Here is a 27,604-nt window from a genome sequence, read left to right as displayed (position 1 = left end):
ACTGTTTTAACGGGAATATCTCAGCACTTCCTCACGCGTCAAGACGGTACTTGAGATTCCAATGCAGTGCGTGTCGTTCTTACCGAGTGTAGTATAATGGCTTATAAAACAAAGTTTCTTATGGAAGATTAATTATTAGATATTGCTCACAATGATTAATCTGGTGATGAACTTATTCCTGAAACAGATTCAGATAGTGAATGTGAGAGGGACGATGAAATTCCAATTCCCGAATCCGATAGGCCTATAGAGAAAAGTGAAGTGCTTGATACATATCATCCTAGTTATTGTCCACCCATTCCACCATTTACACAGAATTCAGGTATAAACATTCAAATAGAAAATAAGCAGGATATTTTGAGTTACGTGAGTATTTTCATGAATGACGAATTTTATCAGTACAGTATGTGTGTGTGTGTGAGCAGACCAATCTATATGCGAGTCAAGTGATAAGTGCGGTGCCCCGGCCTTTCACAAAGAATTTGATCATGCAATCGTGGAAACCGATTAGTCCAAAATCCTGATATAAAAATGTACTGGACCGAAGACCCTGTTTTTCGTACTCCGATATTTTCTAATACAATGTTCCAAATATGCTTCCTTCATATTCTTTCATTTCTTCACTTGACAGTAATCATTATGCTGAAAATACAAAATAGGCTGTATAAAATTAAGACATATTTTGAAGCCTGTGACACCAGATATCACACCCTAAATATTTACTAGAGGTAAGCACAAAGTATCATTTTTCTAACATTTATAGTTTAAGAGTAATTGTAAATTGTATTAAGTGATGCACGCCAAGAGGGCCGGGCATGAAAATGGCTGGTCCAGGCATTCAAGTGTCCCGCTCAGAAGCAGGTACTGAACATTTTAAGGATTGTCTTAAATTTTGTAAAACTGAAATGTTCGCAAGTAATGTGTGTTTTTCTGTTTGTTTTCATGTGTGGCCGAGTCCTTGCTGTTTTGCTGTTTTCTTGCCCTTGTGGTGCTTATGTTCGAGGCCTCCTGTTGATTTTATCCTGTTCCAGTTAATGCTGTATGACGGGTCATGGAATCCAGCTCTTTACCTTGTGCTGTTCTTATTCTGGACCTACGATATATTTGTGAGTCGTTGACCATTGTGGCACATTACTGATGAATAGAATTGTATTATTTTTGTTTGTGCTTGGTTCAAAATTAAATTTAGCTAAATATTCTCCCACATTTTACAGTAACTAAATTGTGTTTGTTATTATTAATTACTTTTCTTTTAGCATGTCTCGTTTCTAGTGAAGGAGTTGCTATGCTGGTGGCCCATCGACTCCATGTCAAGATCTTAGGTTTTGTGTTAAATTGATTGGTAATTATTGCTTAGCGTGTAAGATTTTACCTTTGTTTCAGCTTCGCTCGTGGTCTAGATCATGTGCTGAAAAATATGTTATTACTATATTTCCTTCTCAGTGACTCTGTTCCCGCCTGACTGTTCGGAGTGTCTGGGTGAAAATTTATTTACAATCTTGACCCATGGAGACCTTTCTTTTCAGCTAATTTCTGTCTGTGGTCCTGCTCTGCCCTGGATACTGCATGTCATGTATGGTGATAGTGAGACTTGTTGACATAGTGAGATGTCAGTTGATAATAATGGTGTTGGTATTAGGGATAATTACCTGGGACTTGCGCTATGGGAAATTGTTCCTATTTGGCTTATGGTAGTCTTGTGCATGTTCCCTGGGTGATATTGTGTTGTTATTAGGGCCTTGTGTGGTATACTTGTACGAATATGTATTGTAATAGTGATATAGTGAAGTGAATCTCACGTGGATTTTATGTAATGATGGTAACCATGGGCTATGTTTTTATTCTGGTGTACTCTGCTGTGTATTCGTTGGTTGAATGGTTATAGGCTATGGCTGTATGGTCCATCGGAGGTTATATTGACCTTTTAATTTAATTTGATGTGTCCAGGTCAGGTAGTGCTGTCAATTCTCTCATGTGATGATCCATTGCTACTGGTAATGTTTATATTACTTACCTTCTTGTTGTTTCTGGTACTTGGTGCATGTGGTCAAGTTGTAATTAGATGGGATCTAAATTTATTGGTCATGTTTTCCTTCTTAATGCCTGTGGGTTTTTGGTCTGGTTAATGGTAGTCACTGCTAGCTAGCCTCTTCCTCCTTGCATTCATCTTTCCTGATATTTGTGAATCGAATTACTGCTCCTGTTTTGTATTTTCTGTGACTCGCCTCGGATGACTAGTGTCATGCATGTAGTGTATCTGCTGGTTCTGATGGATGAGTGTCAGTTTTAGCCTTGTGCTTGAGTGTAAATTTTCATTCTTCCTGATGTTTCATTTTCTGGTGCTGGTTGGTTACTGTATGTATTGGTGCTTATTCATTCCTACCTGTAATTATATCGTTTGTTTTTACCGTGTTTTCATCCTGGGATTTTGGTGGTGGCTCTCGCAGTTGTCGTGTGGTTATTGGTACTCATTCATTTACCTAATAATCGTGCAATCTGCTCTTAAATTCACATTTGCTTTTATTATTTCCTTCCTGTTCATTTTGTTAAGGATTATGGGAGTGCATTGAATCATCGTAGTTAGTCTAAGTGTGTGTGCTGTTAATTTAGTTGAGTATGGTGTTGTCGAAATTGATGTGAAGTCTTCCCCAGTGTAACTTTGAGCCTATCCTTTATCGTATGTCCATGTCTTGGTTGGTATATTTATTTATCCTTGAGTCCTCGTTTGGCAAGGTGTTTGCGAGTCAGTATGGGATGTCTTGCAGGTGATTCAGTTCACACTATTATTAGCCCAAGATGTTTCTTGAGGCCCGCCTGGGCATTTGTGGTCATTTCATGGATGTACACTGGCTTCAACCATGTTTAGTTGGATATTGTGTGATATGCGAACTTATGTTTCTTCAAAATGATATCTGTAGGTCAGACGTGAAAAATTTATATACTAAGAAGTGTTTCCCTGGCACCAATGGCTGTTTATATGTAGTCTCATCCGATCTAGCTTATGTACATAATCTGCTCCTTAGTTTACACTTTGGTCTGCCCATCATCTGGTTTACTTCCTCTTGAGATTTGGTTGCTTCTTGCTCAAACCGGCATGTTCTGATATGTTCTGACCGCTTACAGGGCCATAATCTTGCCTGGTGGCAAAACTTGGAACTAATAAATTTTGTGGCATAATTTGCGAACGCATTGCTTACTTAGCATATCTATGAAATTTTACACTCCAACGATTATTACAGCCTGTGCTGTATCACGCTGAATACCATAACTTTAATTGTGATCACCAGGTACAAGTGTGGTGTAATTTTATGGGTGTTGTTGGCTGTCACTGAAACTATAAATGTCAATAGCTTTTTCACATACCTCTTGAATATTTTGTTCAGTTGTGCCACACAATAATAATGAACAAGGTTACACTTGGTTGTAGCCCAGAATGAAGTTGCATCACATTCAAGAGTAATATTTTTAGCTATGATTTAATTACTTTCATATTCATTAACTTGTTAACGTTTACTTCATCATTGAATGAAGCAAACAAATGAAAACAAATAAGCTTTAATTTGAAAGTGATAGTATGCTTTTATTTTCTTTACGGCACACCGACATAGATACGTCTTATTGCAACGGTGGGATAGGAAAGACCTAGGAAGTGCAAGGAAGCGGCCGTGGCCTTAATTAAAGTACAGCCCCGGCATTTGCCTGGTGTGAAAATGGGAAACCACGGGAAACCATCTTCAGGGCTGCCGACAGTGGGGCTCGAACCCACTATCTCCCGATTACTGGATACTGCCCGCACTTAAGCGCCTGCAGCTATCGAGCTCGGTAGCGATAGTATGGAAACAATCCACAGTTTTATGTGGAATCCAAACGAAAGAAATGAGACTTTCACTTTGAAAATTCCCATGCACTACCAGTCACGTAGGCAAGATGATGTGATGTCACTGAGCAAACTCATCTGAATGAAAATATCAAAAGATGATACACATAAAGTGAACTGAAGTTAGTATCAACTGAACAGGAAACAAATCCTGCAGTTGAAAGATACAAAAGAGACTAAACCTTATCCCAGAAATTGTTTCAGGGTAATTTAATAGCATAAATACCATTTCCTATTAAACAAACTTCCCTTCCAACTTCATGATGAATTTTGCTTTTAACATACACTGACCAAAGATTTTTTATTTATCTATCTATCTATCTCTCTATCTATTGCCCTAAAATGCAGAATAAATAGCTAAGAGAATGATGGTACTATAATAAATAGTCATCTTTACCATAATCAAGACAGTAACCAATGGCAAATGGATACATATTAAACAAAATTCCAAGTAAAACAACAGTAAGCAATATTTTCAGAAATAAGACTATTTTGCATTTTCTTCATAACAATGTATTCAACAAAGATTCCATGCATGCATTTTAAACATTAATAAAAAACAGGGACAGTTTTAAAACAAAAGTGTCTTACAATAAAAAAAGCAAACTGCATTAATATTTACTCAGGGGTGAAAAAGCTCACCTTTTGGGTTTCCGAGTTTGGATCACAACTGTGGTTGATGAACCTCGAGGCATTTCCTTTCATGGTGGCATCAATAATAGAATCAGACTTGAGAGCCATGAAATAGTAATGGCGATTCTTTTCTTTGGAATAATCTTTGGCACGGCGACGGAACTCCTTAGGATCTAATACTTCTCCAACATACTCCATTATGAAAGCACCTCTGAAAAAAATAGGAAACGGGAAGAGTCGAGTTACTTCAACCCCAGAGAGCATCATCTAAATAACAAATTCACCTGGGGGAAGGATGAAAATAAAGAAACAAAAGCTTAGTTTATCAAATACTACCCAAATGTTAAAAGCATTAACTTGTAGAAACATGTCCCTAAATATTTTAAATGTGTTTTTAATTAAATAGTTCACTTGTGATGTGTATTGATTGGGTGGACAAAACCTAGCATTGTTTCTTACTTTTAATTGTATCAATACGGATCTACACGAAGTTTGTGACATTAACCTACCAACACACACAAGCTGAGTCCGCCAAACATTAGCATCTGTGTTGTATCGTTCAGTGATCATGTTGACGTTTGTCCCTGAAAAAGAACATTTGCGGCACGCATTGCTTTGCTTATTTAATCAAAATAAAAAGGCTGTGGAAAGTCATTGTTTGCTGGTGGAAATGTATGGTGAATATGCTCCATCAATTAGAACATGCGAGACATGGTTTCGACAATTTAAAAGTGGTGATTTCACTGTGAAAAACAGTGCGCACTCTGGTAGACCATTAATGTGCGAAGACGAGCAATTGCAGGTGTTACTGAATTATGACAACTCAAACTCAACAGCAATTGGCACAAGCATTAAATGCGTCACAAGAAACAATCAGCAGACGTTTATGAGCAATGGGGAAGAACAGTAAAATCGGGAAATGGGCCCCACACGATTTGAATGAAAGGCTAATGGAAAATCACAAAGACACTTGTGAAATGCTGATTCCATGCCACGAAAGAAAATCATTTCTGTACCAAATTGTGATGGGTGACAAAAAGTGGATTTATTTTGAAAACCCGAAGCGGAGAAAATCGTGGCTGTCATCTGGCAAAGCCGGTCCTTCAACACCACGGCCAAATCACTTCAGCAAGAAGACCATGCTTTGTGTCTGTTGGGACCAGAGAGGTATTGGTACAGTATTATCAACTCTTGCAGCCCAACTAAACCGTTAATGCACAACACTATCGCTAACAAATGATTAATTTAAATCACGCAATGATTGAAAGACGACCAGAATGGGCCAGAAGACATGGCAAAGTGATTCTGTTACATGACAATGCACCATCTCACACAGCAAAACCAGTGAAAGACACCTTGAAATCGCTTCGATGGGGCATCCTTCCGCACCTGAGGTATTTCCCCGACCTGGCGCCATCTGACTGTCACTTCTTCGCATCAATGGGGCATGCACTCGCAGAGCAGCACTTCAGCAATGCCGAGGTAATTAGAAAATGGCTTGACGAATGGTTTGCCACAAACGACAAGCAGTTTTTCTGGCATGGTTTACATAACTTACCTGAAAGATGGGCAAAGTGTAAAAGCCAATGGCCAATATTTTGAATTTTAAAAACCTTGAAAATTACGAGGTTTTTTTACCACAAAACAGAAAAATTTTATGAAGAAACCTAGTAGAAAAGCCAAAGCAGCTCTCAAATGTGCACATCAGAATGAACTGTATGAAATACTTTTCTATTTACATCTTCACTCTGATAATAAATGTCTGATGGCATTATTCACTGCAAAAAATAAATCTGAAAGCAACAAACTTTATTTTAAATCTGGAGAATGAGAGGTAAGGCACTGGCTGACCATTAATTCAGACATAAACTGCAAAAGATAATTTTAAAATAAAAATGAACACTTGAGAATTCACCTTTCAGTGTCTTCCTCTTCATAGACTGTTTAGTGACTATTGTGCTATTTTGCACTTCCTACATCAGTTTCCATATTGGAGATGACAAAACATCATGAGATTCTGCACTCAGGATAATCTTTTCTACCTACATCAATATTTCCCTACTATCCTACCTTCTATGATCAGTTCATCAAGCTGTAGTTGTCATTACAGAAGATATAACTGAAACAGGCTACTTTTTTTTTAGTTTTTGATTTCCCAGCGTGATGGAGTACCTCTTTAGGGTGATGTAATCTACCCATGGGACCTTCACCAAGCTGTGAACTTTTATTCAGGAGATGATAAATTAGAACCCCACTGTCAGCAATCCTGAAGATGGTTTTCCATGGTTTCTGATTTTCACCCCAGCCAAATGCTCGAGTTGTACCTTAAGGCAATGGTTGCATCCTTCCTAGTCGTAGCCATTTCCAATCCGTTTGATGCTATAAGAACTGTCTGTGTCGGTGCAACAAATAAAGAGCAAAAAAAGCCATGGGACCTACAGAATTCTATAATATATATTTCCAAAGCCTGCAGAGGTCCACTGATGAAGACTTTAGTGTCCAGCTCTAGACACCGTACGGAAGTACCAATAACACAAAACACTTTGCATCAGAAGTTACGGTGATGCAGATGTTATAATTTCAGAAATACCCATCTTGCAATGCCAATTCTGGGTTTAGTTTCTAAACCCGGATCCCAATCTTGACAGTTTATTGGAATGCATGCACTACAGTTTGGAGGTAGTGCAAAAGTGGCCGGGAACAGGGCTGTGCATGGGGTGAAGGGCACCCGGTCTGCAACGTGTTAAGAAGAAACGTTCCATAGTAATAATTGTCACTGATAATAATTACTAATCTCTTTCCACGCCCATGCCCGTAGTGCTGTGAGGACTTGAAGTTCGCAAGATATAAAGCCACCCCTAGGATCTTTCATAAAGTCATTTCTGACTGTGTTAATGACAATTCGAGCATACTCCTTCATAAAGATATTTAATTTTAAAACTTCCGTCATCGAAGAGAAATGGGTCACTCCTCCTCTTAAAGTGTTTTATTTTATGAACATTTCCAGCCTCCATAACCTCAGAATGTTCTGTCTTCTACTGTATGATAAAAATATCATGGAGATCGTTACTTTCCGTTTTTTCATTGTGTGCTCAATGGATAAGTCAGATATTTCACCACTATTATATTACTGCAGACAGTAAATGCCACTAAAATAAACTAATAACTCATTTCTTTTTTGTCACTCACTGTTATGCAACGCTTATATAAGGGTCCTGGTCTGTATAAATAATTCAGTGAATAACTGTAACAGATGTATACACAGGAGGCTTGTACACGGTTTATTAGTAACAAATGTTCATGAACGGTGTATAAACCTGGTATAAAAGTTTATTAGTAAGACTGATGAATAACTATAACAGCTGTATACACAGGAGGCTTATATACAGTTTATTAGTAACAAATTGCACAGAAACGGTGGATAAACCTTGTATAAAAGTTATAAAACGTTTATTAGTAAGATTGGTGATGTATAAATCCAATGCAATATTGTGCAACACCAAACACCATTGTAATATCCAGAACAACGTATCTTTGGCACTAGAAAGTTATAGAAAAAGCCATTCATTGTAAGTAGGTTACTGGAGACTCAAAATTACGAGAAAACATGTGTCATATTCTTCTAGAAGCCTGGCCAAGCAACGTATATAAAGAGGCAGTCTTGACGGTAGAGTTGTGTTGTTTTAATGAGACTTGTGTGGAAGTCATGTTAGCTGATGTGTTTGAAGTCAAGTATGTGAATTTGTGATGTTGGTAGTTGGTTGACATGCAGTGTTGCAATCTCCAGTCTTCTTCTCATTCTTCATACTAGTGTTTTATTTCAAGAGGGCAGTTATTACACTGCGTGTATATAATTTGTAAACAAAACTGTACACAATTGACAGCATTTCGTGTGTGCCTCTTTGTGGTAACCGCAATGTTACCAAAGACAGGGAATACAAAGAGAGACAGATAGTTCTCAATCACTTAATCTTGGGACTGGCAATGAAGAATATTTTCATCTTTTCATCTTATTTTTCATCAACATTGACATCTGCATTTCTATCGACAATAACTCTACAAAAGGTAAGTGATCCGACAATTATGTATTCAGTAAGGCATGAAATAACCATGAAGACTCTTCTTTGGCTCCTTTCCTGAACTCATTTTTTACCCAAACAGAAGTAGCAACATTTTCTCCAACTGACTTGCTCTCTGAGTGGCCATTTAAAACAGTGAAGTTGTTAAAATAGGATTGCCATTATGCTGACTGGTCAAGTCATTTTTGGAAGGATAAGTTTCCTTGACAAAATTAACACTCATCACAAGACTCAGGTTATCTCGAAGTCGACAGAATACCCCAGATCATCTCTTTCTGTTTACTAAGTGTTTCTGCAGATCAGTTCCAATTTTAAATTTTCCATTTAACAGTAACATGCTGAATATACATCGACCCTTGGAGTTCCAAACCCAAGATTGTATTTATTGATGATGTGTCTAAAAACTAATTTTTACTTTTAGAAGGTGTGCAACAGAATAACTGTTCAAAGAAAATTGGAATACAGGGTGACGTGATACACAGGATCAAGAATTGTATGAAGATACCCGCAGTAAAGTCAAAACACCTGTAGAAATGACTGAAACCTTTGATATAAAATCTGGGTTAAGACAGGGTGGTATTTTGTCTCCTTTTCATCACTGTGATGAATGAGATTCAGAGAAAAGTACACCAAACCACTGGAGGTAAGAAAATGAAAGTTATCTTGTTCGCTGACGATATATGCTTGTGGGGAGACTCTAAAGAAGACCTTCAAGAACAAATAAACTCCTGGACAGAAGCTGCTAAATAATATGGACTCATCTTCAGCCAAGAGAAAAGTGAAGTTATGGTCATGAAAAGATAAGGACAACAGGTGGGACACATTGAAATGGAGGGGAAACAGCTACAGATGAACCATAAATTCAAATATCTTGGAAGTGTCATCTCTGATACTGGTTCTATAGACAAGGAAATTTCCCACAGACGTCAGACAGGTAGCAACTTCTACAAAATAGTTAAAGACATAATATGGAACAAGAAAATACCAACAAAATGTAAGAGAGTCATATATGAAACCTATTACGTACCAATCCTGACCTACAGTTGCGATGCATGGCCCATGAGATATAAAGATGTCAGTAGAATTCAGGCAGCAGAAATGAGATTTGTCCGTAGCATGATTGGTAAAACACAGAGGGACAGAGTCCGTAATGAGAAAATCTGCAAGCAGGCTCAAGTTGTAAAGGCCGGTCTCCACTGATTAACATTTAACATCAACATGTTAAATTTAACATGTTACAATTGACATGTACATTGTGATTGTGTCTTCCAATTGACTTTGCATGTTAACTCAGAATGTTGAGGTTAACACTTTTATCATGTTGGCGTGTTTTCTGCTCCAAGTGGAAAACATGTCAAGTCAATTCGTTGTTCGGGAGATGTTCGCACAGCTTCGGCAACTTCCTTTCCGTTTCCATGTCAACAGATAGCCAAACGATGCAAACGACGTGCTTCTCATGAAGTAGGATTATAGTTGCAACACTCCGCAACACTCATTCTCTTTGTTATAAGCTACAAATACAGTACTGGTACCAATAGCGCACGTTTGTCGTTCTCTCTGCACTATACTAAAATTTATAGTCAGAAATGGAGTGGAGCAAGATTACTTTAGACTTAATTAATTATATAATAGAAAGGCCTTGTTTGTGGGATGTCTCATCAAAGGAATCCAGCGATAAAGCGAAGAAAGCTGACATTTTCCAGGAATTCTAAATTATCTATAATTGTTCCTACGAGTGCAAAAAAAAAAAAAAAAACACTAGCGTCCCTCCGCTACCAGTACAGTCGAGTATTGCAAAAAAAAAAAAAAAATATCAGAAAAGTCGGGGCAGGAGCGGACAAAATTTATACTTCAAAATGGTTTGCTTTTGAAGCAATGAGCAGGATGACGGGAGGAAATGTGTCTAATAGAACTGCAGTTCTAAATCATAACAAGAAGCAACAATGGCAATAACAAAGACCAAATCCTCTTCATCTGAGTCCATTGTCCTTATCTGAAAATACCAGACACCACCTAAATGTATTACCACAAACTGATATGATGAACTACCTATATATAAACAAAGAAAGTCAAGTTTAACATGTTTATTAAGTGTGGACACAATGTTAAATGAAATAGTATTCAACATTTAACATGTTGATGGTTTCACCAGTTAACATTTAACACTTTTAACATTTAACATGTTGTTGTTGAATGTTAATCAGTGGAGACCGGCCTTAAGACTGCAGGACAGAATAACATCGCAGTGACTGAGATGGTATGGAAATATGATGTGACGCATGGAAAATAACAGATTACCGAAACAAATGTATGATCTAAAACTTGAAGACAAAAGACCAAGAGGGCGAACAAGACATGGTGAAGACTGATATTGAACAGTGAGGACATACTTTGGAAAGCACTGAAGAAGGAGAGTGGTTCAGAGACCAGAACTGGTGGAAAAGCCTCGTTCGCCGACCCATCGCTTAAGATGGAACGAAGTGGGATATGTATGTACACTTCAATATATCGATATAGAACTTGGACGAGTGGCAACGCCTTCTTGATCTACCATAGTGCGAGAGCCGTTCAAAAAGAAAAGAGCCGGAGGTTATAAAATGAAAACCACTGAAAGGATCGCAATGTAATACCCTGCAGACATAGGTGCCATCCCTATAAGAGCGCTCAGGTCCCAAACTAGCCACTGGAGGGACATGGGTGCATATCACGTGACGAGAGAGCGATCACATGCACACGTTGATCATCCACTGCGCCCAGTCATACTGAAAACAGTGAAATGGAGGCTTCAAAAGAAGAGCAAAGGAGTGTAGGGCATTTCCTGACAGCAGGAGTGAGGGAACGAAAATTCTTCGAAGAATGTCACAAATGTACGGAGAGCACTGCATGTCTGTTACAAGGGTCAAGGCATGGCACAAGCGATTCAGGGAAGGATGCATGTCGTTGGCCGATGATGCACAGTCTGCAATGCCACACTGCAGTATCGATGCCTTTGTCCAGCAGGTGGATGCCCTCATTATGTAAGACGGACGAGTTACGGTTGCAGCCATTGCCACAGAGGTCGGAATGAGCGTCGGATGTGTTCACGTCATCATTAAGGACAGATTGAAATTTTGCTAAAAGTGCGCCCATTGGATGCCTCATAGCATTCAACCAGCACAGGAAGCATGTTGAATGGATCTCTGTTTTGAACATCTGCTGCGCTGTGCCAAGGAAGGGAACGAGTTCCTGTCACTTGTGGTCGCTGCAGACGAGACATGGTCTCATCACTTCGAACCCAAGTCAAAACGACAAAGTCTCCAGTGGAAGCATCCAGGGTCGTCGCCACCCAAAAAATCCAATGTGAACTATAGAAGGCTCTGACAGACAAACTATTTACCTCGGACACTGACATCAAGCAGTTCATTCAGAAATGGTTCACAACGCAACCCCAGAAATTTTACCAACAGTCATTTACTGCCTTGTGTCGCAGTGGGACAAGTGCCTCAACAGTGCTGGGCAATATTTTAGACGTAACGGTACAGGTTTTCATTTAATAGCCTCTGGCTCGTTTCTTTTTGAATGGCCCTTGTAGCAGTGAGGTTCCAAACATTTCGATGAACTCTGAAATTTCATTATATTCCCCCCCCATCCCCCACTGCCTCTTTTTTTTTTTCCTTATACTTACAACTCCTATGGTTGGTTCCCCTTATACTTAAAAATCATGTGGTTGGCTTCTCAGTTCTCTTCTCCAAGGAGCCAGTAACTCTAAAAATGTTTCAACCCTGATTATGAAAAGTCAGAAAATATTTATCATTCTGAGAAATGTCTTCAAGTATACAAGAATTTTATCTCTTATGGTTGGAAACGAAATATTGTGTCATATAGGACTGATTGTTGTAACTTCCTTGTGGTGGGCCTCTTTCTATTCATGTTGGCAGATTCAGTAAATTTTAGTCTTGGCAAGCTGTGGCCCTTGGCAAGCTGTGGCCCTTATTAGAATAGAATCTCTCATGAAACTTGTAAAGTCTTTAAGTATGTAATGTAGTAAAATCTTCTATAGATTGCCACCCGATACACTGTCACCCTCAGTTGCCACTCATGATGTGCAGCAAATAGATATTCCTGAAGAAAGTAGCATTGTAACTACTTTGATATAATGCCATCCCCACCTATTGCTATTGGTAGCACACGTACAAAAGTGAACGACAATGTTGAAAGTGCATTCTATATATCACCAACTGTGGATTTAAAATTATCGGCAGGAACCTGGAAACTTTATCTTCAAATGCAAACATGGCTCTTAACTTAATATCCATCAGGAATGTGAACAAGCTGGAAGCTACAAACCCTCATTAGTACCTCATCTCGAGTGGCATAGCACAAAGAATTTACTGCACCTTTTCTGGAAAAATGATCATTGCATACAATGGGAATACCCTCAAGAACAGCTCTGGAACCCTGGATAAATCAATTTGAGGGTAAAGAGCTTGGCAGTAGCTCACCTTGACCTATTATGAACTTACGTTCTAGTCGTATCATCTGCCCTCCTCACGCAAGTTTATACAATGAATAAATGAATGACGCAAGCAGAGTGTGCTTATAAAGAAAGTACCCTCCTACTAGTCAGAACAACATTGCAAACCATTGTTTATTGTTGTGGGGGAAGACCATAAGCATACGAAGTGTGGGAGACATTCCAAGAGAAATGTACACATGAAACATCTGTCGGCCAAAAAACAAAAAGTGCTCAGTGTGAGAAGCTAGAAGAAGCTTAGGGGTTATTTGTACATCCCACGTCAGAGCAAAAAACGCTGCTGCAACCAATGAGGTCATTAAGAACAAGCAAAGCTTATTGGTGACAAATTAGGCATTATAGGGATGACATACAGCAAAGGTTGGCTATTTGGTTTCAAAAAGCACCATGGGTTGAAGCATAGTGAGACAGCAAAAGTTGACCTGGCAGTTATACCAAGAGGCTAACCTTTCAGCAATCACTAAAAATGATGATGCAAGTGATGTGTACAATATGGGTGAAACCACTTTATTTTATTGCATGCAACCTGATAAAACAGAATCATATGCTACTGTAAGGGGTTGCAAGAAATCCAAGGACTAAAAAACGGTTGTATTTTGTACCAATGCCAATGGAAGTGATAACAGAAAGGTGACAATGATCAGTAAGTCTGCTAAACTTCCATGTTTTAAACATTTTAACCTGACAGTTTACGTTCAGTATAAGAACATTAGAAAGGCATGGATGATCGCTCTCGAATTCCGATGAACTGATCAAAGTTTTCAACAATGACACAAGGATAAAGAATAGCAATGTGTTGCTCATTCTAATCACAGTGGAATTTCTTCCTCCTCAAAGCACTGGATATCTTCAGACAATGGATGTGGGAACAAGCATAAGTTTGCAAGCACATTATAGGTGGTATCAAGTGAAAAAAAAAAATCATTTAAGAGATCAATGATGAGAATTCTGTTTGTTAAGTTATCATTACAGGATGCTCTGTTCTACATTGAAGGTGCTTGAGGAGAAGTTTCAGCTACAACAGTAAGGAACTGCTGATCCCACACTGGGATCACTACTGATTCATCTGAGGAAGCTCAATCAGTCTAAGCATTAGAGGAATGTCTTGAATAGCTTTCCAATGGAGTAACTCTCACAGCAGAAGAACTCATAGAAACAGACCAAGAAGAGCCAATGTTTCAGGAACTTTCAACTGATGATGTTGCTTGTGGAACCATCAGAGTGAGAATGAAAATGAAAGCGCCGGAGGTGGGGTATCAGATGATCACTACTGGAGAAGCTGAAGAGTGTATAGATCATTTGTGTCATTTTGAACAGAATTTTTTCTCAATGGAAATGTATGATCACCTCACTGCCATTCATTCACCTATTTCAGCTCATAGGGAAATCCATAAAGTTCAGTCCAAATTCGATTAATTTTTCGGAGGGATTTAATGTGTAGGTACAGTGCTGTGTGTATATCATGCATGTAACTATTGTATAGTCAACTGAAGTAATTTTTCAGACTTAAATAAATGTACTTTGCCATTCTTATTATATCTGTTTATATTTGCGTGTAACATCTGTCACACTATTGTACATAAGTTAAATGTTGAATTAATACTAATCCAGAAAATCCCTGTACAGTATATCGCTACATAGCATAAGTATTAATGTTTTAAAACATGACCTTGAATTAATGCCACCTTCTTTATAGCACTAACTACACTCTGAACACCTTCAGTTCAAGAATATGCCCACTAAGATCACCTCATTTGTTTGGCCCCATTTTGTTTTCAGTTAGACAGATGACCCTTTTCTTTTAGGAATTTAGGAAACTATATATTTTAATTAAATGAATGATGAACCAGTAATACATTAGAATTCCCTAACAATCTAACCCAACCCTCAGACAGATATAAACAAAGGGTACTCACGATGCAACTTGGAAACCAGTGTAAAAAATGTGGAAAAGGATGATGTGAATTTTGCTTCATACTAAGGACCGAATTGCAGAATACATTTATAAAGGTAAAATGTTAGTTCTACTACACAAGTTTTACTGGAAATTATGTGTATTACAGCACAGAACATGACTTGACTGCTAATCCAATATGGGGTGAGGATGGAGACAGTGACTTCTGTTTCCACATCACTTATCAATGCTTTCAAAACAAGGAAGTGGCAGTGATACTCAAAGAAGTTGATGAAATTCACAGCACAATTATTCAATAAGGCCTATTTTCTTGCACTCATACTAGCTTTAATTACTACTACATTAAATCTACTTGATTCTCATCTACACCTTCACCAGGTTAATACGCTTAGACAGTTCCAGTTCTTATTCCTACAACCAAATCTATTCACATCATTCATTCATGTGCCTAACAGAAACAATGTTGTGTGCTATGGTTTTCCTAACAAAAAATTCCACTTTACATTCTTCCCTTCACCTATTAACACCTGTTAAGAACATCTTACAATTTCCAATCTCTTCCTCATTATATCCCCTCACCGCACATCATTAACTCCTAACATATCGTCTATGCTGACTCATTTTTCTTCCATAAAATCCACTGACACTGATAGGATCCCATCAAATTACATTTCATTTGCTGAGCTGTCTCCAAGGAGTTCCTGGTCTGCAAAAAGTAAATAGGACTTGCGTTGTACTGACACAGATAAGTCTTATGGCGACGATGGGATAGGAAAGGCCTAGGAGTAAAAAGGAGCCGGCCGGGACCTTAAGGTACAGTCCCAGCATTTGCCTGGTATGAAAATGGGAAACCATCTTCAGGGCTGCCGACAGTGGGGTTCAAACCCACTATCTCCCGGATGCAAGCTCTCAGCTGCATGCCTGTAATTGCATGGCCAAAAAAAAAACTTGTGAAGTAGAGTACTGACCTTGCTTACATATACTCTCAGTGAGAATTTTTCACTCTTTAACAGTTAAAGAGTTGGTTAGTTCTAGCCCCCCCCCCCCCCCCCCCCCCGGGCACAAGGAGGGTCAGGACTCAAAATATGCCCAATACGTTGTCACAGGTGTAGAATGTATTGGAAAGTGTTTATTGAAGACTTTATTTGTAAACCTTCTGTAGTACTTAATGTATGATATGAAGTGTGGTGATATCTTTTATTTGTAACAACCTAACCTGTACAGTGTAATATTTGATAACATATGGTATTTGTAAATAGTAGATTTCACTTCTATATTTACTGGAAGTATCCAGAAAGTTGTTACATGAATTTTTGAACAGGGTGTGTTGCCTTTTGTTGGTTATGTATTCTAGAAAGTATTTTCTGACTATTCTGGAAATGGAAGATTCGCGATCGTGCGTATTCGAGAAACTTATTTAAAGTTTGATTGGTGAATCCGGGTGATGATAGGCAGGCCCCTGTGTTCTGATTGGCTACTCCAAGGCCAGGGTTTACCTTTTTAAAGAAAGCGAGGCAGCATTTTGTAGACGTCGTGTCGCTACCGGGATGGGCCACCTTGTGGGTAAGCACTCTTGATTTCCATTCCAGCTTAAATTTCCTGTAATGTTTGCTTGCTTTTTCACATAGGAGTCTGCCCTAACCTCACCTAGATTCGCCACTTAATTATTTATGATGCCTTAGCTTTTCAGCTGGGCTTGCCTGTTTGTTTTCGAGGCATTCCATGTTCCTTGTTTCGCTAAATATGTAAATTGTAGTTTAATATATTTACCTTGGGGTTTTGCCTCTGGTAGTTCCATGTCACTTGATGTACGCTTAGTTTTGAAAGGCACGTTTAACTTCGCTGTAAATTGTAATAGCGTATTATGTTTCTTCTTACCTACTAAATTGCATTGTACAACTGGATTTGTAATCTAGATGTATAGTTTGTTTGAATCTTTGAACTTATAGGAAACTATTGTCAAAGAACGTATATTAATAGTTGGTGTTTCTCAACAGAACATGCAGACTACTATCGTCATGTGTCGGTACCTTCCGCATGGCGGAATTTGTTCGGAATTTATTTGTAAAGTCCATTTGTAAATAATATTTTGAAAATTAAGGATCACGGTTGATTATTTCTGAAACTGCAACCTAAGCCATATCCATGCCCTCAGTTGGTTCCCTGCTCCGTCCCACCTTCCTGGTTTATTGTCATCTAGTTGGCCCTACTGATGTTTACTAAAGTTGTTATCTGCGGAGATCCGCGTAGTTTCAGCTGATCTTTCACCGAGTGTGTAGTGGTTTTTGGTACAGTGTAATTGCACTTAATTTCCTTCCTTTACTGTGTTTAGTGTAACCGCTGTAGTAGCGGTAACGTCTACTCCTGTTCCACAACTGGTATCAAGACCACTTACTAGGCTTCTCAGCCATTGTCCCTAGCTCACAAACGACGACACGATTACAGGAACCTATACCACAAAACTTTGACCAACAAAATGACTTGAATTAATATCTTAGTGAATACAATATTTGTTATAATAATTCTGTCAGTACTAACATGACATTAACACATTACAAGACCATAATATACCCCAAAACAATTAAAATTAAACAGATAGTACTTCTTCAAATAGCTTGTATACTCACATGGGTAAATCACAGAGGGCTTTCAGACCAAATCCTTTCTTCTCAGTCTTAAAGATCTCACATTTGCTGTACTCCTGCTTCTGGAACCGTTTATTACTACATCTATCGCCCATTGCACAACGTGAACCACTGTGAAATATTTAAGGTAAGGTATTAAAAGAATAAAATGTTAATAAAAATGTTAATCAAGATGAAATTAAAATAAAATTATTACAGGAGTGAAGTAGTTAGTATAATTAATACATCTAATTAGGATATTTCTTCCTTTCTAAGATCAGTAGAGCTTGCCAGCTAGTCAAAGTGGTTAATATTTCAAGGCCCAATCATCATCAACTGGACACATGAATAACATTAATTTGTTATATTACTAAAATTGATAATCTTAAACAGATCTTGTCCGCAACTATGAATTAATCCTTTACGAAATAATATAAACTGTTACCAGTCACTTTTTTTTCCTAGTGGCTTAACGTCGCACTAATATATTGAAGGTTTTCGGCAATACAAAGATGGGAAAGGGTTAGGATTGGACAGGAAATGGCTGTGGCCTTAATTAATGTACAGCCCCAGCATTTGCTCGGTGTGAAAATGGGACCATGGAAAAATATCTCCCGAATGCAAGCTCACAGCTACACCATCCTAACTGCACGGCCAATTCACTTGGTTCATAACTTTTACTAAATTATTTATTTCACAATGCGTTTCAGAGATTTTGCTCTACCGTCAGGTGGTGAAAAAAGCGAGATGAGCAAAGTCTCTGAAATGTATTGTAAAATATTTAATAAAACCTGTGACTGGTAACAGTTTATGAAATTGATAAAATTTCCAGAAATACAACTCGCATAACATTCAACACTGGAGCTCCTTACACAAAAATTATGAATTAGAAAATACAAAGGTGAAATATGTTTCACTCGATCATGTAAACTACATTACTACATTCAAAGGTGTACGATATATGGATTTCTTCTTATATTCAACTTTCCATATCAAGTCTGGTTCCCTCAAAGAATGCGGACGTTCAATCACACGAAGCTAAGAAGCAGACACCGAGCGGCTGAGAAAAAAATAGATCAGATGTAAGGCTTTTTCAGGCGTTTGCTCTATTAACCAGCGTTTCGTCTTAGGTCTGACACTAGACTCATCAGAGTGGGATGAGAAAAAAATGTCTGCAAAATTTGGGTTTGATGATGAGAGAGGCCTTTAATGAAAACAGCAGTATAATTAGATATGGAGTAGGTCCTTGTTCTTTCATGTTTCCTTATGTCTCCTTCCTGTTGCTCTCATTACCTAAACTAGCACAATTTGAAAAATTGGTCTCTCCGCAATCTTCTAAGTTGTGTACACTCTCTACCAAAAATTAACTGGGCACTCATGATTGGTTATTTAGTACATCAGTTGACTTGTGTGGTTGACATGCTTCAGGACATATGAGAACCAATTGAAAAGAAGACGGCACGATGTACAGAGCTATCGAACTTTGATAAGAACATATGATTGCAGGATACCACCTTAGTGGGCTGTCTAGTAGGGCAATTGTAGTGAAGTTAAACAGGCCCAAATTAACAGTAGCATTTGCGCTGTGTAAGTGGAATGTGGATGGGCATTGTGCCAATGGTGCACATATTGGGTGACCTAAATTGTTGACAGACAGAAATCACAGAAACCTGAAACATGAAATTGTCAAAAACAGGGCACACCAGATGTCTGCTATTTGACAGGAATTTCATGCAGCATCAGGAGCATCTACTTCCATTGGAACAATGATCGAAGATACCCATCAACTCAGATATTCCGAAGGAGCAGCGGCACACAAGCCCCATATCACGAAAGATACCATCACAACTGGACACTGGAGCAGTGGAAACTGATTCTGTGGAGTGATAAGTCGAGATTCACGTCATTTCAGCCTATGGGCGTGCATGGATGTAGAGTCTACTCAAGGAATGTTTCTGTCAGAGTGTACACTGCCAACCAGGAAATTTGGAGGTGGTAGTGGTGGAATGATGGTACGGAGCTGTTTCTCGTACTAAGGCATTATCAACATATTAATTCTTCATTCTATCACCTTGCATCAACAACCAATGACCACGAGCCAGACCCAAGCAACGACGGCACGACATTATCAATAATAAGACTAAAGAACTGCAGATAGAACAATACCATTCCATAGCTTCATATGATATAACTAATATGCATCCGAACATTCCCACTAAGAAAAACATACATATAATTCTATCCAATCTTAAAACTTACAGTAAACTAAGCAACTTAGAGATTAAAGAATTCATAGCATTACTTGAATTCGCCATTAACCCTGACAGTAACACGTCTATACATATCGCTTTAGTTACACCACATGTTTCGAAGACGTGTCACTCAAAGCCTGTTATTTAAAGTTACCAGATGGAATGAACAAGGAATAGAGGTGGTGGAGGGGATAACTCTCCCCTCCTTAAGAGGAATAGATGGCATTCATTCGCACAACACTTCAGAAAAACATATGGTGTTACTGTGAGGGTTAATAATTTCTTCAGGTTCCATGACACAATTTATCAACAAAAGGCCTGCCGATGGGCTCCCCTGCTTCCGGTATACTAGCCAAAATATACATAGACCACCTCGAGTATACGTCAATCAGTAAAATAGACAGAATATTTTTTTGGTGTAGATTTGTCGATGACATTTTTATCATCATCGACAACAACAAATTAAAGACAACACCATTTTAGACAGAATAAACACCATAGACCCACACATACAGTTTACAAAAGAATCTGAGAATAACTGCAAATTAAATTATCTCGATCTATTACCAGCCATGAAGATCGTTTGACCTTCAAAATTTATCGTAAACCCACTCACACATTAAACACAATAAAAACAGACTCCATCCACCCTAATACCTATAAAAAAGCAGCGTACCACAGTATGATTTACAGGGCTTTCAATATACCACTATCAAAAACCGACTTTAATGAAGAAATACATTTGATTCAAGAAATAGCCAGAAAAAACGGCTACAAGAAAGAAATAATTAATTCAATCATACATAAGATCAAGTCTCGACCAAAAACTAAACTGATGAAAATAATAAGAACAATGTCGGCATGTAAAAGATCTCTGGTGACACATTTGGTGTTTACCCGACAAAATTCATTAAATCTCAGCCATAGACGCCCAAGAGAGTTTCGGTTTACTCGGTCTGCCATCTAGTGGGCCTAGAGTAAAACGGAACGTCGAAATTGACGAGCAGACAGCCAGATGGCGTCAAATTGAAATGTCTGCACACGGTAGCTGAGGCCATACGATTTTTTTTTTTTGATTCGTTGTGCCCAGCTGTGGAGCGCGTTTGAACTTATTTTGCACAATGTTTCTTCTTCTTTTCTTCCCAATATCTCTTCATTTTTTCACTGTGTTCCTTTCTGCGTGTTTCTGTCCAGCCTGTATTTTTTCTTGTTGGTTTCTCTGCAAATTTATGTTTGTTTACTAAGCTTCTAAATTTCATTCTATCTTGAATGGTTTCGTCCTCAATACCCATTTCTTGTAGATCTTCATGAATTTCTGCTAACCAATTGTTGCGGATTTTCAGGGTTAGAGCTAGATTTAGAATTTTCTTTGTCAGCCTGTTGTTATCCATTCTGTGTAGGTGTCCGTAGAATTTTAGTCGTCTCTTTCTGATGGTATCTGTGATTTTTTCTGTGAATTGAAAAATTTCGTGTGGTTTCTTTTTCATCCAAATTCCATTTTCGAACTTTGGTCCTAGGATTTTTCTGAGAATTTTCCTCTCTTGTTTCTCAATGCTTTTCATTTGTGACCTGCCGCCAATGATCAGTGTTTCAGATGCATAAAGTGCCTCTGGTTTGATGACTGTATTGTAGTGTCGTAATTTTGCATTTTTTGATATACATCTTTTGTTGTATCTGTTCCATGTGATTTTGTAAGCCCTTTGCAGTTTAGCAGTTCTTTCTTTGTTAGCTACCTGATTTAACCCTGCTGGCTGAATAATTTCACCTAGATATTTGAATTTGTCTACTTGGGAAATTATTCCACAGTTGGTGATTAATGGTTGATTGTCGAATCTTGACTTAGTTCCTTCCATAAACTGCGTCTTTTCAAATGAAATTTGAAGTCCGGTTTTTGCGGCTATTTCATTCAATTTTTCTATGGATTGGATTGCTTCTTGTCTGTTGTTCGAAAGTATCGCAAGGTCATCTGCGAAAGCTAAGCAGTCAAGGTGAATTTTGTCTTTAAGAAGTCTGCCAATGTTTATACCTTTAGTTTCTTTTCTCCATTCACGAATCACTTTTTCCAAAACTAAATTGAATAGTAGTGGGGATAGTCCATCTCCCTGTCGGACGCCAGTTCTGATTTCGAACGGTTCAGAAATTTCTCCCAAGAACTTAACTTTTGATGTTGTGTTGGTCAGAGTTTGTTTAATCAATTCCCTCGTTTTCCTGTCGACTTGAAATTCCTCTAGTATGTTGAACAGGGTCTGCCGATCTATGGAATCATACGCTTTTTTGAAGTCAACAAAGGTGATTACTGTTTGTTTGGTTTTGCGAATCTGTAGTATGGTTTTTAGGTTTAAGATTTGTTCTGCGCAGGATCTCCCTTTTCGGAATCCAGCCTGATAATCTCCGATCAGGTGGTCTGTTTGTTTCTCTAATCTATTAAGTAGAGCTTTAGAGAAGATTTTATATACGAGTGAGAGGAGAGAAATTCCTCTGTAGTTGTTAATATCTGATTTGTCTCCTTTCTTGTGAAGTGGGTGAATCAATGCACATTTCCAATCCTCCGGAATTTCTTCAGAAAACCAAATGTCCTGTAAGATTTTTTGAATACTCTGGGCCAGTTTGTCACCACCAATTTTCAACATTTCAGCGATTATTCCATCTTCTCCTGGTGCTTTGTTGTCTTTTAAATCTCTGATTATTTGTTTGACTTCTTGTAATGTGGGGGGTTCTGAATCTGGATTAGGTGTTGGTTTTTCATAGGTGAATTGTTCCTTTGGAGATTCACAGTTTAAAAGGTCCATGAAATGGTTTGCTAGGAGTTCACAATTTCCCTTATTACTTGTTTCCAAAGTCCCATCTGTACGTTTGAAACAGAGACTAGGTGCCTGGTAATTGGATAATTCTTCTCTGAATGTTCTGTAGAAGTTCCGTGTATTGTTTTTCTTAAAATCTTCTTCTATTTCTACCAGTCTGTTTTGATCATATTTTCGTTTTTCAGATCTGATGATTTTTGAGGTTTGTTTCTGTGTTTTGAAGAATTCATCACGATTTTGATCAGTTTTATGGGAACTCCAGTTTAGCCAGGACCTAATTCTGACTTCTATGGCCTTGTCACAGGTGTCATTCCACCACCTGTGTTTGCGTTTCCTTGGGGGATTGCTGATGTTTTGTGAAGCCATACGATTATTATTATTATTATTATTATTATTATTATTACCTTTAACAGTACACACATATACCCTTTGACTAATATTTTCAAAAAAGCACAATCCTGAAATAGCCTTCAGGACCACGCATAACAGCAGCAGTATCTTACATAATACCAATACAGTCAATAATACTAACAAATACCATTGCTCTGGAGTACACCGAATCAGCTGCAATAATTGCTCAACAAGTTATGTAGGACGTACCGGTAGGAATTTTGCTATCAGATACAATTAACATATTAATGCCGTAAAACACAACCACTTTTCTGCAATAGGTCAACATATGGACGAATACAAACATAGTTTTACGAATATAGATAACGATATGAAAATACTAAGCACAAACCCCAAAGGCCCCTTGCTCAATATAACAGAAGAATTATACATAATACTGGATCAATATACTAACCCTAATTACAATATTAATGAAATAACCGAAAAAACCAACATCTTATTTTATAAAGTTATCCCCATTGCAAAAATTTACTATCTTAAAATAATCAACAAACAACGTCGGACGCGAACCACAGCACAGACGACTGACACGGCCAATTCCGCCTCTACACATAGGACAGCTCCCCCCACCAATCCTCCATTCCCCTTACAGTAACAGATACTAACACCAGTAGAACACGGTACAGTACACGTCAGGCAGCCAGGTTGTGTGCATCTCATCCACTCAGCAGCAGTAAGTAACTATCATGATCAAAAAATCATGATACCTGCCCTTCTCAGCCCGATCACCATACCCCTCGTAAAGTCGTCTGTCTGCTGGAAATGTCTCCGTTGACGGCGGCCTGGCATTCTTAGCTATACACGTGTCCTGTGGCACACGACAACACGTTCTACAATGACTGTCGGCTGAGAAATCACGGTACGAAGTGGGCCATTCGCCAACGCCGTGTCCCATTTATCGTTCGCTACGTGCACAGCACAGCGGCGCATTTCACATCATGAGCATACCTCAGTGACGTCAGTCTACCCTGCAATTGGCATAAAGTTCTGACCACTCCTTGTTGGTGTTGTATTTGCTCTGTCAGTCAGTGTATAAGGAAAGATCTTCATTGGGGTAATCACATAAATGGGGTTGTAAATGAAGGGTACAGATCTCTACACATGGTTATGAGAGTATTTAAGGGTTGTAGTAAGGATGTAAAAGAGAGGGTATACAAGTCTCTGGTAAGACCCCAAGTAGAATATGGTTCCAGTGTATGGGATCCTCGCCAAGATTACTTGATTCAATAATTGGAAAAAATCCAAAGAAAAGCAGCCCGATTTGTTCTGGGTGATTTCCAACAAAAGGGTAGTGTTACAAAAATGTTGCAAAGTTTGGGCTGGGAAGACTTGGTAGAAATAATATGAGCTGCTTGACTTCCGAGCTGTCAACAGAGAGATGGCGCGGAATGACATTAGTATTGCAAGAGACTATCCTCATTTTTCTGTACTGAAAGTCTATTTAAAGGAGAAACAATAAAACTTTTGTATCCACCTATTCAATAAATTAAAAGCAATTATAAAATTAGGATCTCGTCCTTATTTTATTGCTTAAATATTAAAACATAGGACATGTTTCATTCATATTTTGAACATCTTCAGCCACAAATTTCTTACAAGGTTAAATAATAACATTGTTTTAGAACTTAAACTTCTATATTCTATATTTCTGGGGATCAAGGGCGTATCAACTCTTCTGGTACCAAGTTTTATTTCGCCTTCTATTTCTCTTCCTTAATTTCCATTTACCTCTTAAATAGCTCAAAAATTTCCCTCAAATTTTCAAGCCCCCGAAAAATATAAGTCATTGCTTTAGAATTGAAGATATGACTGGATGAAGAAATGCTTACACTTTTGTACTTATGCTTTTGCTGTCCATGCTGTTATGAGTAGGAGACCTGACATCCCTGCATTTCATACTTCTCTCTCACTGTGCAGACGAAGATACGAAACTGCTTTCCTGGCTCCATTCCACTCTAATGCATGTTATCAAGAATAATCTCAAATAGAACTGTATAATGCAAAGGAGTTTGGAATGGTAATTAGTAAAAAGAAAATTGTAGTCATTCACTATGGAAAAGAGAAAAAGAGAAGCCAAGTGAACATAGATGAAGAACAGTTACAGAATGTAGAACAGTTTACATATCTGGGTAGCATTATTAATGGAAGTAATGAAATCAACCCTGAAATTAATAAGAGACTAAGTTAAGGTACAACATCTTATCAAGTCAGAGAGCTTTTATGGGATGATAAAGTACCCAAGAGAACGAAATTAACATCACATAAACAGTATTTCATACCAATTGTAACATACGGGCTAGAAACGCTGGTACTAATAAGAGACAAGATAGTAAGATCCCAGCAGTAGAAATTAAATTTTTAAGAACTACGCTTAAAAAGACAAGAAGAGATAGAATTCAAAATATTAAAACCAGAGAAGAGCTGAATATAGAATAGTTAGTACAGAAGATACAGAAAGCAAGGCTGAGATGGTTCGGACATATAAAAAGAACGGGAAAGGAACGGGTAGCAAGAAGGGAACTGGAAAGAGAAGTTGAAGGAAAGAGACCAGTTGGAAGACCGAGAAGAAGGTGGATGGATCAGATTTGGAAGGACATTAGAGAAGATGGATTGGATGTGGCGGAAGTAATGGAGCAGGAAAAGTGGAAGGACAGAAAGGAGTAGAGGAGGCTTGTAAACCACACCCGGCGACTGGAGTGGGACATTGATGATGATGATGATGATGATGATGAAAGCAAATATATATTTTTAAGAACTATTTTAGATTTTCTTTTGTATTAACAATTTATGATAACGATGAGAGATCATGGAGGCAGGGAAAGCCACATATGAGGCACAAGAAAATAATTGTATTTGCTGGTGATAATTGTGATCTTTCTTCTTTATTTGTGTCAGAAGTACAAATATTAGAAACTGAACACTAACAAAACTTGAAATTAAATTAATAGTACAGAGGAAACCTAATGTACAATTGTCTATGTTACACAGTACCTGCCCAAAATGTAGCCAGATCAAGAGCATTTGGTGTAGCTAACATCCAAGTTCTTCCTCATGCAGCTGGATGGGCAAGAGGAGCAGCACAAGAGATGCTGGGCTGTTTGTGGTTCAATGCAAGCACATAAGACTGTTGATAGAGAAGTGTCACTAATGTAAATTCTCCCCTGATTCTAGCAACTTCAACCAATAATCTATCCAGGGACTTCCATTCTAGAGGCTGTGAAGTTGCAAAGAAGCCCTTTCTGGATTTTTCCTTCAGCATATTTTTATCCAGAGAGAGGATGCAAGGTCACTGTGGATGATCTATGCCTCTCTTCTGATTCTGTATGGAACAACTCCAGCATGATAGTGAACTTCATCCATATAATAATTCTGCAGCTACATCATCATGTGCAGATTTTTACTATGCAGAGCTGGCATATTCCTCAGCAGAGTAATATATGACTAGAACTGTTATTCTTGAGGTTTGAGGATGTTTGCCATAGTTTGTTCCTGCCAGTTTCAGAGAAGATTGTTCCTAGAAGAGACCTGGATCAACTTGAGGCAAAGAATGCTGCTTGAAGGCAAAACATATGATGCAGTACCTACGTATCAGGGGTGGAGACAATGATCTAGTGAGGCTCCTTCCCAGAATTCTCCAAGTTTTTAATCAGCTTGCTTATATTTTAGATGGAAAGCACATACATGGTTCTCATTAAGACACTGTGCAAGTTGATTCCATTCATAGTAAATACTAAGTTGTTCAAGAGCAACTGCAAGCATGTGCTCTGTCTGAACAGATTGGACTTAACCCATTCTGGTCTGGGCCTGAATATCCCTAGCAAACGTTCTGGACTGGGCATTTCTAGGATTTGAAAAAGATTATATCTCTGTACCTTGTGCTTGTTTGAGAATTTACTTTAAAAAAATGATGTTTGTTTCTCAACAGCTCTCACTTGAGATTTTAAAATTGTTTATATATTATACCATATTTTTTCAATGGAAAAAAAGTCTGACGAATTATTAAGTAAGTAGTTTTCTGAAATAATGTTATGTTTTCCCTAGATTGATCATGTAAAATGTGCATTGCAATTACAAAACAACAACAATAATAATGAAAATGATATAAAATAACTGTTCAATAATAATAATAACAACAGTAATAAGAACAACAGAAATGGGAGCTCTTACGAAATTTTATTTATATATTTTTATGTGACGATACTGGTTCGGAAGGTGATGTTAGCAAAGAAGGCATGTAACTGTAATTTTATTCACAAATGGAAATTGTACCGGCTGGTACACCTCTACGCCGCACATTTGAATTTTTCGCCTTAAAGTCCTCCTCTACAGGAGAAACTCGGAACTTTAAAAACTGGATCAACTCATAAGTTTCTCAGAAGATGTCACTACCGTAAATTTTGTGATTTCAAAGTTGTCAATACTGCGTGGATTTCAACTTGTTTTGTTTTCCATTTGATCAAGAAGTGTGGACATTCTCTTATAGATGTCTCTACCAAAAA

General features: G+C 38.1%; 1 protein-coding gene across 5 annotated transcripts in view; it reads right to left on the bottom strand.

Annotated features, from left to right (window-relative positions):
- Set2 (SET domain containing 2) overlaps nucleotides 1-27,604 on the bottom strand; it is a 426,901-nt gene that overhangs the window by 298,616 nt on the left and 100,681 nt on the right. For all 5 annotated transcript variants that reach the window (XM_067151274.2, XM_067151278.2, XM_067151276.2 and 2 more), the window contains 2 exons: nucleotides 17,645-17,773; nucleotides 4,520-4,721 (listed from right to left, as the gene is read on the bottom strand). In XM_067151274.2, coding sequence (XP_067007375.2) covers nucleotides 4,520-4,721; nucleotides 17,645-17,773 — 331 coding nt within the window. The remainder of the gene's footprint in view (nucleotides 1-4,519; nucleotides 4,722-17,644; nucleotides 17,774-27,604) is intronic.

This window comes from Anabrus simplex, chromosome 7 (assembly GCF_040414725.1).
Source record: "Anabrus simplex isolate iqAnaSimp1 chromosome 7, ASM4041472v1, whole genome shotgun sequence".
Lineage (NCBI taxonomy): Eukaryota > Metazoa > Arthropoda > Insecta > Orthoptera > Tettigoniidae > Anabrus > Anabrus simplex.
Note: the sequence above shows the minus strand (reverse complement) of the source record. Positions and strands in the feature narration are given on the sequence as shown.